The 14661-nt window shown below is 38.5% G+C and overlaps 1 protein-coding gene across 1 annotated transcript in view; it reads left to right on the forward strand.

Annotated features, from left to right (window-relative positions):
- The window catches only part of fgf11a (fibroblast growth factor 11a), a 65499-nt gene that overhangs the window by 22025 nt on the left and 28813 nt on the right, over positions 1-14661 (forward strand). The window contains exon 2 of the mRNA XM_081358940.1: positions 12995-13105. Within this exon, the coding sequence (XP_081215066.1) occupies positions 12995-13105 (111 nt within the window). The remainder of the gene's footprint in view (positions 1-12994; positions 13106-14661) is intronic.

Below are 14661 nucleotides of genomic sequence, written 5' to 3' on the forward strand. Positions count from 1 at the left end.
TCAAGATCTTATTGATCCATCAATTAGGGTTAGAAGAACTGTTGCCAAATATAATATGCTAATAATCACTGAAATAATGATCCAACCATTGACTCCTCATTATCTCTCTGTTATTCTTCTCCTCTGTGTTGTTCCCATCTCAACGTCTCGAGATGTTAGCTGGCAGATTGCAGCTCCATTAGCTTGACACTCTCTGTCTACTTCTCTCCATCCTCTTCCAGAATCCATCCATCCATCCATGCTCACTCGTCATTAATCTGTTTCTCCCATCTTTATTTTTTTGTTGGATGGAGGAATGTGAATGTGTGCGTGGACTCCCCCGAGTTCTGTTTGTGCTGACTCAACACACATTCACTTATAATTCAGACTCCTGTCACAGACTGATTCGCAAGGCTTGGGATTTCGTCTAATTGCATTGTGAGGCCCCCTGCGACGTTCCTGCGGATGAGCGGGGCCGCTCTGTGCTTTCAGGGACTCCCTCGTCAGCAGAAAAACTGATGGGCGGGACGGCAGAGAGGGAGGGGGAGGCGTGGTGCGGTCGGGACGGGACCCAAGTGTCTCTGTGGGAGAACAAAGTGTAATTAAAAGACTCTTAATGGATTTATTAATGAATTAAACATCCAGGAGCGTGTGTGTGTGCATGTGTGTGTGTGTGTGTGTGTGTGCATTCAGCATATGCTAACACCACTTCAATTTCATATGCTTTCTGCGTGGATGAATAAGCAAGAGTACATTCTTTAACAGTTCTACAGCTTCCTTAACTTTTGCCTTACGCTAACAGTTAAAATCCAATTAACACACAGCACGCCTCGCTATTCCTGAACGTGATTTGTGAGGCTTCGTGCGAGTTTAAAAATCTCGAGTCACCCTAAATTCACATCTGTTTGGTTTTATCTCACAGTTTTTCGTGGAGAAGTTATGGTAAGCAATATTGTTTCAGAGGTTTATGTATTTTTTTCAGCGCCATCAAATTCAGACTGTTCTTAGAGAAACACTGTCATTAAAACTGCACTTTTGTCAATTTTAATTCATAATGTTCTCTGAGATCCACTTATAATGTGATCAAGATTTTGACACCAAAAAGCATCCTAATTTAGAAGTAATAAGTTCTATCCTGTTTCTGAGCCTTCCTTTCAAACACTCAGTTTTGATGGCAGTGTCGCTATGATGGCAATTCAAGACTGCTATGATTGGGTAACAGTAACATAATAAAATAATTTTCAACCGACCCTGAATTGTTTTGAAAACTTCCGATGTTAAAAATATCTTGTTGCATACTGTAGTTGAAACATTTGTTTTACATATGCGTTATAAGTTTGGTTTGTGGTGAATAAAGTAGGATCACAAGGAAGGCAATGCAAAGACTGTGTTCTTCCACAACTTGGCACTTCAAAACGTCTGTAATCCTCAGAGGCGTGTCTATGGTTTTGTTGCTCAAGTAATCCTGTGTTTGCGCTTGTCTAAAGAGGAAATTATGTAGAAGTGGGCGTCGATCTTCTTCTAAAGAGGCGGTCTTTCATCACACTATGACATCATAATTTGACAAATTCCGAAACGAGTCGTTTTCTGAGCTTGGTTTCAATAAAAGCGGTGTTTGGACTGACGAGGAAGTTCTGAAATTTACAGGATGTTTTTATAGTATAATGACATCTTATATGGCATTTCAATTTCTCAATTCATGACTGTTTAAATACGACTAAATGGCATTGGCATGCTCCTTTATGTTCAGTACATTTAATCTAGTTGTCTTCTTTACCAAAATTGATTTAGATTTACACATTCATAATCATATAATTTTTCGTATTCAGACCATGTTAGGCACTTAATGAACTTTTGTGACTGATAGAAAGGCTGAATAGCTTGCAGTTTGTCAGCTTTGAATGGGAAGTTCAGGCATGTCCTCTAAATTCACCATTAGCTCTTTCCAAGGTCACTGGCTGTGTGGTAAACACAGCGTCTGAAATATAAATGACTTTTTTACTGCAGGTCACCCTGCTATTGTTCCTAATACGTTCTTAAGCTTTGATTTGCCATATAAATGTTAAATGGCAGTCGAGGGAGGAAGCAGGAGATGTATTTGAGCGTGCTTATGGAGGGGTTAGCGTAGCGTGTCGCTGCCCTGTTCAGGGCAATGATTTTGGCGTTGGCAACTGAGTGGAAAAATGAAAGAATGAAGCGAGAGAAGGAGATGAAGGAGAAGGATAGAGACGGGCTGTCCTCTTGCATTCTTAGATTTATTTAAAATGCTTAAATAAGTAAAAGTCTTTTCCTCTTAATGAGCTTAGAGAACAAGGACATGCTGTTTTAATATCATTGAAAATCTTTCTCCCTCTATTTTCTCTTTCATTGAAAGCACTTTTCTTTTTCTTTTTTTTTTTACCCACACTAACTAAATCCTCTGGGATGAAGTCAGGCAATTAGTTGTGTTTTGTCCAGAATTCCAAGACTGTAATTATTTCATTGATAACCCTCATTATCATTACATACCGTCAGGAGCCAGGCTTTAAGAAGCTGCCAGGCTTAGAGAAGGGGGTTTCCAGATCCCCTGAAGGATACACTTAAGGAAAGCCCTTCCCGGTGAAGCCTGGAGAGATTTGTCAGTGGAATACCTGGCAACCCAGATCCCGCATTACCGCAGTGAATCAATGCAAATGTGGCAGCGATGAATGAATCACCTTTGAGGAGAGTGTGAATGAGAGCGAGGGAGAAAGAGGTGTGGCGGTCACAGGGGGAAGCCTCTGTGTGTGCGCGCGTGTGTGTGTGTCTCTGTGTGCGTGTGTGTCTGCAGTCTCTGCAGGGTGTGTTCTCATCATGTCTAAATGAGTGCAAGAAGTTAACATAAATTCAATGCTGACGCATCACAATGTTAAACATGAATCATGTCTTCATGTGATAACAGATTCATCGTGAGTGATTCAATTAAGCAATGATGCTCTTACACTCTCTCACATTTCACACACTCATATATATGTCATCTATAGCATTGCAGCTTGTCCTAAAGATCAATAGCGTTCAGAGATAGATTTGTGTGTGTGTGTCAGTGTTGTTGATTTCCTCCTATTGCGTCAGCATGTTCATGCAGCTCTCTTCTTTATAAGCTATAATTGCTAATTTAGTCTGCATTTTGTTTGTATGAATGTTTAAGTTTGTTGGTTGCAATTAATGATGAACAAATGAGTGAAAATAGGGATAAGGTGTGATGTTTTCAGGCTGCTAATGGGACCAAAGAGAAGAATAAGGATTAAGCACTCGTGAGATTAGCCTGAGGGTGTGTGGTGTAAAAGATGGATGACAGACTGACAACAGTTAGAAAAGAAGAGGTCAAGATGAGGAAAAGAGGGAAAGAGGGTAAGGAGAGCGAAAGGGAAGAAGACGGTACCCAGCAAGCAATAGCCATAATCTCACCGTCTAGGTTAACTATAGACTATGGAAGTAAAATAATGACAAATGTTTTTGAAACAATATGCATTGCATTAAATATGCTTGCATTTTAATGCATTGTATTTTTAGGGCTTGCATTTTTATGGGCTGAAATTCAACATGGTTGTATATTTAAGCTGTGAATATTTCAATTCAAAATATTTCACACACGTTTTCATTTTTAAAAATTCAATAATCCATATTCACCTTTCAGATTTCACTTCCAAAATATTCATTCTGTTTCAAAATACAACTTATAATATTTGACAGGCAATTTTTGGTCCAATTTATTTCGCTTCCACAAATTCAGAGGTTCAAATTCGACAGAAAACTCAACATTGACATCCGGGAATATCAGTAGACTGACGATTCATAATCTCTATAGCTGTTAGTGGACGTCACCAGCAGGGGGTGCCAGCGGCTGTTGACGAAGAAAACTATAGAGCAACGGGTGAGAGACTCATTCATTCATAGAAACTGATTTACAGAAATGGAGCAAGCGGTCAGTATTTGTGATGATGATCAGGGCCAGTATATGGAAAAGCTGATAAAGACACAAAAGCTGTGTTTACACTGAAGTCTTCACAGTTGGTTTTGCACATGTAAGCAGCAGATTATCATGTTATTCCCTGATGCTGATGTACAGATATAATGTTAAATCTGAAGTAGTAGACATATATTTCTCTAGGTTGTTTAGTTTTCTTAACTTTATATTATGAGCTTCGGATCGGGGGATTCCCTCAATAGGTCACTCTCCAGGATTCCCCTGCGGTCAGGACACTTAACTCTTAATGGACTAATATAACAGACCAAACGCGCACCTTATTGGGGATGTAGGCTATACTAGATATAGGCACAGACAAGCGGACGTTATGAACGTAACATGCAAATTTTTTATGCTAAGCATTTCCCAGTGAAAAACGGCAGGCTGAATAGACCCGATGTAGTCCGGCTATGAGTAACCCACTTCAAGCCAAAATAACCTTGAGTTTTGGTTACATGTTGGTTTTGCCAAAATAACTTGTGAGATGTACAGTGTAATATTCCATCATGTAAGCAAAGTAAACAGTGATTACAAGGTGATTGGTTTCATTTCTTCATTTCTTTGTTATCTGATTGATGACTAGTCTATTCTTGGGCTATGGTTTTAAACGTCTATTAAATTTTCACTGACAGCCCATATTTTGCCTTGTTTAAGCCTAGACGTCTGGGCTGTGTTCGGGCAGCTATTTTTGGACAATTTGGTCTTTTAAGCGCAAACTTGCTTGCTGGGTAGTATGTAAAAATGCTACTTCATTAGCTACTGTTTGTATTTCCCCATCCCTGTCATAGTATGTCCTGTCTGTTCTTGAGATTTGTGAATAATGATTTAGTCTAAGTGATTAGGTTCTTTAGCAGTGATGGTTGTCCAGTTCAGGTGAACTAACACTTTGTGTCATCTGTCACCATGGCGATGCCGGTTGCTTGGGATGATGTCGTCGCATTCCGACATCTCCGGCTGCTTTCCCAGCATGTCGTGAGCAAGTCCTAATTTAAAGCGTCAGAATGAATTCATACACACGATCATTAGAGCAGAACATTATGCACATCTAAACTCTAAAAGATAAAACACATGATTATGCACATAAGCAGTGTTGGGGTAACAAGTAGCGCAAGTTACTTTTTCCAAGTAACTAGTAAAGTAACTCATTACTTTTGAATTGACATACGTTTATATCTGAGTTACTTTTTCAAATTAGTGATACAAGTTACTTTGTTTTTCCATGTATTGACTGACAGCTCTCCTGTCCACATATGTTGAGAGAAATCATGAGTAAGTGCAGAGGCGCTGTGTGTGAAAACATGATGCTTATTGACTGAATATTTTGTGCTAGTCAGATCAGTCAATGCATGCTAAAGTGTTCCTCAAAATGAATAAAAACAGTCAATGCAACCTCAGAATATTATGCAAACGTGCAATAAATGTTAAATAACACAAATGTACTTTATGCATTTAATCTCACTTTATTAATCAATGTCTGCTGACCTTCGATGATCCAATTTAGCCATATTAATAAGCTAAAATGACTTTAGATCAAACATTACATTTGTGTTTTATTGCTGAAGTAAGAGGCTGCGTCCGATAATAATCGCATACTGTCTTCGATAATACTTGTTTTAAATAAGTAATTACTTCACGACCGCTAAAAAAGTATGCTCTATATATGAATGTAATCTGGACGTACTACAGCCGCCATGTTGTCATGATCATGTGACTTACCAGCGTCAGTTACGTACTGTACAGACGTGAATTTATTCATTTATTCGCTTTTGGTGTTAAAAGGCATTTACATTTGCCAAAAATATAACTTTTGTTTTTGTTGTTAAAAAAACAAACAAGCAAGCCAAGCCCAGGTGAGAAAAAGTAATGCAAATGTAACGTAACTCAATGCTTCTCATAAATAGGTGCTCTCTTTTACCTCACCAAAATAAAAATAGTTGTAGAAACAATTTTCTATCAGAAATTACAAGTAAATTTCACAGTTAATTACAATGAAAGGCAAGTTCCTAAACTGCATAGCAACAACCACTCAGAACAGGCAGTGCCACACACATTCAGAAAATATCAAATCTGTGATTTTGTAAGTGTTTATCCCTGGATTAGAGTCAAGACATGTTAGTCAACCTGAAATAGTATTGCTGTATGTGAATGAAGCACTGAGTAAACGAAAGTGAAGGGAGGAACAAATACGCAGGCCGGCTGTTTTCTTGCTTTTATGACTTCTGACATCACCGCGAGCGAGACGGAGAGATGAAGAAGAACACCTGATTAGCATTGTGTTCATGTCCCACTGCGTGACTCTGACTGGCTGCGAGAGAGAGAGAGCAAAGGAACGTGGGAGAGAAGGAAGGAGAAGGACAGAGCGAGAGAAAGAGCCAGATCAGCACTTTCCAGAGGCCAGGGCACGGGAAAGAAGAGAGACTGGTGGACCCTGGAGGAGAAACAAAGCAGACACACACACACACGCTAGGCTAATTGCTTCCCTCTCTTTTCATCTCTCTCTCTATTTGCCGACTCTTTGGCCGGGGTTAAAACAGCAGGATGGCAGTGTCAGGAACAACTGTTGTTCTATAGGTAAACTCTGTCTTAGTCTCTGTGTCTCAGCGGTTAACAATGGAATAATGTTTCCTGACAGAATAGAGTCTGACTAAGACTCCTCACAACACATCATGCACCTGTATACATGCATACTGTATAATAAATGTGTCTATATATATATATATATATATATATATATATATATATATATATATATATATATGTGTGTGTGTGTGTGTGTGTGTGTGTGTGTGTGTGTGCCTATACACACACACACACACACACACACACACAAAAAAATGTTTTGAATAATACTGTACAAATTAAGAATTCAGTTACCACATTTATAGAATAATGAAAATTATATTTATACATATTATTGTTATTACATTATTGGTGTCTTTCAATGGCACTACAGTGGATTCTTTTTTAAAAAAACAGCAAACTAGATAAATGATTAACAATTAAATATCCAACATCATCAATTTAACCCAGCATGGGCTGATATCTTTATATATATATATATATAAAGAATAATTGAAAATAATTGCAAACCTTAGAATGTTCATCAACCATGCCCCATAGTATTATTTTTTATTTACAAAAACAGAATAGGATTTCAGTGTTGGCAATTATATTATATAATTTTGGCCATACAAATTACATCTTAAAATAAAGCATTTATTATAAACTGTAATAATATTTCACAATATTACTGTTTAACTGTATTTTATCAAATAACTGCATCCTTAGTGAGCTTAGAAAACTAAAATCTTATCGACACTAAACTTTTGTGTATAAAGATTTTAGGCAAACAATTTCTTACGAACAAAAATTGTGCAAATGAATTACTAAATATTCGTATAATTTCAATTTGGAAGTTGCTGTCAGACTGTCACAGACATGAGATGTGTGTGTATGCAGCAGTAATGGTCATTAACTAATGCATAGTGGGAGTGTGTAAGGCAAAGAGAGCTTTGGGTCAGAAGGCACTGATGCAAACACACACACCAGACCAGCCCTCTATCATCACATCATCTATCTCTGTCACGCTGCGTGCCAGCATGACCACACACACACACACACACACACACACACAAGCAGTGGGGTTCGAGTGTGTAAACCTTCTGTAGCAGTTAAAGTAATGTTTGAAACTCAAGTGGTGCGAGGACAGATGGAGATATCTGGGAAGACGTGTCCTGAGGTGAATGTTCAGTGATCCCGTTTCCTCGGGATGAACTGAAAGAGAGAATGGATTGGTTTTGTTTAGACTCCTTCGCCCTAACAGTTATTTTATCTCTGGAGTTCACCAAGTTGGTCAGTAGTTTTTCTGGAGTTGGATGGATGACTGAGCTGTGTAATGGAAATGTTGAGGATTTGATGGCAAAGAATGTGAGAATAAGGAATCAGGAATAAGTTTTCTTTCCGCTAAAAAATGCAATGGATGCACTTATATATAAATACAGTGGTGCGTAATGCATGAATGTGACAGAATATCAACAATGTCTGACACGATTTTCCACACATTTGTGTTACTCTATATCTCTCTATGTTGGTAGCTGTTCCTTTTTCACAAAGGTTTTCTTTCTTTCTTTCTTTCTTTCTTTCTTTCTTTCTTTCTTTCTTTCTTTCTTTCTTTCTTTCTTTCTTTCTTTCTTTCTTTCTTTCTTTCTTTCAGGGACACCTTATCTTTTCCTCTCATCTCTTTCTTTTTATCCTCACTTTGTTTTCTGGTGGCAGCTGCTTTTCTTCTCCGTCTCACCCCTTCACTGCACTCCCTCATCCCATCGGCAGGCCTCAGACGTGTCCAGCTCATTTAGACCCAAATCATTGAGCTTTACAAAGGAGAAAAGGGCCCATTAGTCTGACTTTAATTAATCCCAAACTGTCTGTTGTGACCTCTGTGTGTGTATAGAACGACGGACGGACAGATGTATGGATGGGCGGATGGATGGATAGATAGAGAGATAGACGGATGTATGGACGGATGGACAGGTAGACGGATGGATGGACATAGATAGATAGATAGATGGATGGACGGATGGATGGATGGACAGATGGACGGATAGATCGAAGTTGTTTGGTAAGAAAATTGAGAGACGTTCCCGAGGCAAGTGATTGATTGTCCAGCTGAATATTGTCATTACAGCGTTGGCACTAGTACTAGCATTAGCACTAGCACCTTCATTACTCACACTCTCATTAGGCTGCAGGGAGCGTCCACTGTCATTTTATACACTTTAACCTAATACGTCCACTGAATATGAAGCATGCACTTGTATCAGCTATGCTTCCACTTCTGTTAGCTCGGCACAGGCAATATTGTGCTGGACAAGTATGCAAAACAAGAAGTAGTCTGCAGGTTTCTAAAGTAAGAGGCTTTTAATTTGAACTGTATTTGTTGTACATTTAAATGACTTCCAATCACAGTACAGAATTATTCACCCATTAGTTCTGCATTTTCACATTATAGTTTACAAAGTTCTTGTTCTGCCAGCATGGAAATTTGCAGTTAGCATTAAAAAATGTGGGGTTGGGTAAGATATTTAAAATGTTTTTGAAAGAACTCTTATGCTCACCAAGGCTGTGTTTATTTGATAAAAAAATACAGTAGAAACAGTAATATTGTTAAATATCATTACAATTTAAAATAACTGTTTTAATATATTGTGAATTGTTATTTATTCCATTGATCAAAGCTGAATTTTCAGCATCATTTCTCCAGTCTTCAGAGTCACATGATCCTTCAGAAACCATTCTCATAGAACAGAAAGAAAATGGTTACAATACAATATTACAATTTTTCGCCACAAAGAACCTTTGCTAATATTGTAAGTGGGAAAAACAAAGATGAACAAAAATATATGAGACCCCTTTAAAGTGCTCACATGCTGGATAATGAATGCAGCCTCAGTTTTGTTTGTATCTCTCTTGCTCTCTCTCTCTTCTTCCCTCTCTCCGAATGAGATATGGCAGCGGAGGAGCCAGACTTTTGTTCGGATCCGTTGTGCCTGAAAGCTTTATCGATGCTTTGCGTGAAGTATGAGAGTCTTCCTCTTTTATTTAGCGTGTGAATGTCTTCCCGTAAAATAACCGCGCCATAACTTCTGCCCGCGCTCTTGTTCTCCCTCCCTAACACTCGTTCGCTCTCCTCCACGACTCCATCTCCAGCTGATTGGTTGATGTATGGTGTTATTCAGAGAGATGCAAAAAGCACATAACTCACCCTGACGGCGCTTATATAGGAGAGATAGTGAGGCGTAGGAGATCTCGAACCAGTTGATGTCCCCGGTGGGCCAATGTGTCTGTGTAACTTTTGTTGAAGGCTGGGCTCTTGGCAGACTGGCATCCCTGAGCGCACGCACTCAAACACACATCAATATCACCCATCAGAAGTGCCCTTCACACCCTCCGTCCCCGGAGATGGGCTTTATGGTTGTGCGGTGGAGACTGAAGACAGAAAGGGCTTGTGTATCACCGCTTCCCTGTGTGTGGCTTTCAAAGCGTGTCACGCTTAGAGGCTGACAAAGACGGATCTGCGGGGAGTTTCCCACACTCCCAAAATCAAAGGAGATGAAGGAAATGTGCCTTATCGAAGCAGAATAAGCGGGTTTAATCTGTGAATGTCGTTATTTGCCGCCTCTTTGCTTTTGTGTGCAGCCTTTAATGCAAAAGCAGTGATTTGTGTGTCGGCAGCCAGACTCTGTGCCATGTAGCTGAATGTTAAAACTGTAGTTTGGCCCCTCAGGGCCTCACCTTCAGAACTGATCAATGGACACTAGCAAACAGAGGGAAAGACTGAGAAAGAGAGAGAGAGATCGGACTATTTCTGCAGAGTTTTACCTAGGGAGTGCTGAGAGGAATTGGGAGTCGCACAAAGTGAGCGTGTGTGGAAAAAAAGAGTGACGAAAGAGATATCGCTGAACACTAATGTTCAAAAGTTTGGGGTCGGCAAGATTGTTTTATGTTTTTGAAAGAAGCATAGTGTGCTCACCAAGGCTGCATTTATTTAATCAAAAATACAGTAAAAACGAAATCATTTTTTTTCTCGATATTCCACTTTAATCATTCTACTAACTTTGCAACTACATGTCAACTATTTAGAGTATTAGTCAGTATTATTAGTCATTCTTATTAGAGCATTAGTAGACTGTCTGCTTAATTTCTGCTAACACTTTATTTTGATGATCTCAACAGACACTCTACTGACTATAAGTAACTTTGCAACTACATGTCAACTATTTAGAGTATTAGTCAGTATTATTAGTCATTCTTATTAGAGCATTAGTAGACTGTCTGCTTAATTTCTGCTAACACTTTATTTTGATGATCTCAACAGACACTCTACTGACTATAAGTAACTTTGCAACTACATGTCAACTTATTCTACTTACTCCATAGTCTAACCCTAACCTACAGTAAACTAATACTCTAATGAGAGTTAGTTGACATGTAGATGCAATGTTACTTGTAGTTAGTAGAATGTTTAAAGTGAACCATCAAAAAAAAAAAAGTATAACCAAGCATTATAATATAATATAATAAGATATTTTTGATGAAATCTGAGAGCTGGACCACTCCTCCATAGGCTTCTATGGGATCGAAACTTGCAAACCCAGAAAATTAGTAAAGACATCGTGAAAATAGTCCAAGTGACTACAGTGACTCAACCTTAAGTTTATCAAGCGACGAGAATACTTTTTGTGCGCAAAAAACAACAATAACGACTTTATTCAACTATTCATTTTCGTCTGTGTGGGCCTGCATATAAACAACATTAAAATGTCTTTAACACATGTTACTATTTGTATATTCTTCACTTTTTTCTCTTTTTCTGTCTTTAACCTTCACAAGGTTTCTCTAGGCTCTAAGCTCTGCATTACTGCCACAACAATAGACACTTTACCTGTCATCTGTGCTTTTAATGGGATTGCTTAATATTTAATGAGCAGTCTGTGTTTACACATAAAATCCACCTCACAAAACCTCTGGGTTATTATTGTAGAAGTTTTGTTGAAAGTTGTAGAGAACACACACGACTTCCACACATATTTAATATGACTTTACTTTGCTTTTACTTTATTCACTTTAGATTTGACACAGTGCTCATAAATAAACACTTCTGTGAATGTGCCAGTTTAGTTACTAGTAATTCAGCAACCATAGTTCCCAGATGGGTATTACAAAGAAAACATGGAGAATAATAATAATAGTAATATTAATAATCATAATTTATTTGATCTATTAGGGTTTTTTATGTTATGCTAAATTGTAAAACATTTTTTGCATTCACGTTTAGTTTCCCACGCAGTTTTGTGAACGTGAACTTAATGGTTTTAATATACATGCTTTAGCACAGTGACATGTCCCATATTTCTTTAACGTTCCTGTTCCATTACCAGTGTCCCGCTTGTGCTGTTTTACACAGATCTTCAACACTTCCCTTACCAGCAGTTATAGTTCATTTCAACATCTATCACCTCCCTGCTCCTTCAAAAACCCAGAAACCAGAAGCCATTTTCTGTATGGTAATTTCTTTAGTAACCTCTCTATAGGCCTTATATGCCAGAGAAACAAGCGTGCAGAATTTTAGAATTTAGAACTTTTAGAATTTGGAATTTTTAGAATTTAGAATGTTGTCTTTGAACTTCCGTTTTTGCAGTAGCTCCTATTTGGCATCATCATTAGCCTGTGAAGTGGATTTACTTATTGTAGAGTTAACGGAAGTTATCATGATCATTGTAATGTTTGCGCTGATGACATGTCAGGACAGGGAAGATTTTAAAAACGAGCGTTTTATTCATTAATCGGTAAGATCTTAACTTCATGCTGTGGAAATATAAACCAGAAGACAGAACAAGAGCTCATCATATCCCTTTAAAAAATTCTGTGGCAGTACCATGGTATTTTGATACAATATTAAACCATGCTACTGAATGATCACCATATTCATGTACCATTACACAGGCCAGTTTTATTACATACATAAACATTTTTTTAATCTTTTAATCTTTGTAGTACAGTGTTCTGCATCTCATTCTACCAAGAGTTTAGATAATGTTGAACCATTTCACTGAACTCTTATGTGTGGTTTTGTTTTGTTCACTTTCAGAAAAAAAGGTACAAAAGCTGTCAGTAAGACGGTCCCCCTTGAAAAGGTTCTAATGTGTACCATTTAGGTATTAATATGCACTGTTAAGGTACTAATATTCACCCTTTTTTGGGGTAAATAAGGTACAAACATGTCATTTTGAAAGGGTACCGCCCCAGTAACAGCTTTTGTACCTTTTTTTATGAGAGTGTTAGTGCTGTAAACTCTGAGAAAAGGAGTAGGTACAAGAAAGAGAAGCCATGAATGTTTAATTCCTGTCATTTCTCCACAGTCCATTGTCCAGTACTGACAGAAACAACTTCATCTCCCGATGTGCTTCGTAAACACGGATGGTTGTATATTAGTTTGTCTGTTTACTGAAACGTTCTCTGTCTTTCTCTCAGAGCCTCAGCTGAAAGGCATCGTCACCCGTCTGTATTGTCGGCACGGCTTCTACCTGCAGATGTTACCCGATGGCACCTTGGACGGCACAAAGGACGAAAGCAGCTCCTTCTGTAAGTGTGTGCTTGTAGATTCATCGGTGTGTGTGTGTGAATCTGTGCGTGTGCTCAAATCTTTTTCAAACACATGTTTTAAGAGCTTTAAAAAAAATCTGGTTAACCTTCCCTGAACTCACTCTCACATTACATCCCACAGATTATAATGAGAAACAAACATTAAAGTGTGCCAGGTCTCTCTCTCTCTCTCTCTCTCTCTCTCTCTCTCTCTCTCTCTCTCTCTCTCTCTCTCTCTCTCTCTCTCTCTCTCTCTCTCTCTCTCTCTCTCTCTCTCTCTCTCTCTCTCTCTCTCTCTCTCTCTCTCTCTCTCTCTCTCTCTCTCTGTGTGTGTCTCTGATACCTTGCCCTCCTCACAGCAGTGTAAACCCGCATCTTTTCAAATCATGTTCAGGAGGATCTTTCATTCAGAGGTTGCTCTATCATTGCTCGGGAGACCAGACGGAGAGATGCTTTGGGCAAACTTTAGAACTTAATTTGCACACTTTCAATTCATGAATGTGAATTTGGATTGAATTCGCCACACCCTCAGAAAGCTGAATTCAAATTTGATTTGAAATGACTCCGAGAGGAAATTACTGAATTGTAATTTGAAAGGTGCTTTCCAGTTGTGTCATTCCTACTATTAATATTGCACGTAGAGTGTTGACTCTGGAAAAGCGCATTCCACATAACCAGATGATGCACTTTACTAACCGGAGTGGAATCTTTCCCTGTGCAGAACGGTGGATGACAGAATAACCTTGTAAAGTTCACACACTAGACAGTGGAGAACATAGTGTATAGTGCGTCATTTGGGACACAACTAAAGAAATTCATGTAGTGCATTATGGGAAATGTTCTTTCTCCCTGATACACAAGTTTATCTCCATCCGTCATTTGATCTATCGTTCTGTTGTTCTTTCCATCATCTATTTATCTATGTCTTTCTGTCTGTCTATCTGTCTATCTATCTATCTATCTATCTATCTATCTATCTATCTATCTATCTATCTATCTATCCATCCATCCATCCATCCATCCATCCATCCATCCATCCATCCATCCATCCATCCATCCATCCATCCATCCATCCATCCATCCATCCATCCATCTATCCATCCATCTATCTATCTATCTATCTATCTATCTATCTATCTATCTATCTATCTATCTTTCGCATCATATTGTTCACTTGATCTATCGTTCTGTTGTTCTTTCTATCCATCCATCCATCCATCCATCCATCCATCCATCCATCCATACATCCATCCATCCATCCATCCATCCATCCATCCATCCATCCATCCAATCTTTAAATCTTTTCAAACTTCAAATAATTTTACTTCCTTACATTCAAATCCAAATTGTAATTTGGCAAAATTAATTTCATATTCAGGAACACTACAAACATTCCACTGCAGTCTCGGCATCTCGGCGAAGCTGAGAAATGTCTGAGACACTGATCTCGTCCCTTTAGAAACTCTAGAAGAGGCACATGTGAGATGACTCGGCTCTTTTTCTTTTTCTTTGGAAAGATCTCAGTTTGCTCTTTGTTTAACGTCACTGGAGCAGAA

The sequence above is a fragment of the Scardinius erythrophthalmus genome (assembly GCF_964197995.2).
Source record: "Scardinius erythrophthalmus genome assembly, chromosome: 2".
NCBI lineage: Eukaryota > Metazoa > Chordata > Actinopteri > Cypriniformes > Leuciscidae > Scardinius > Scardinius erythrophthalmus.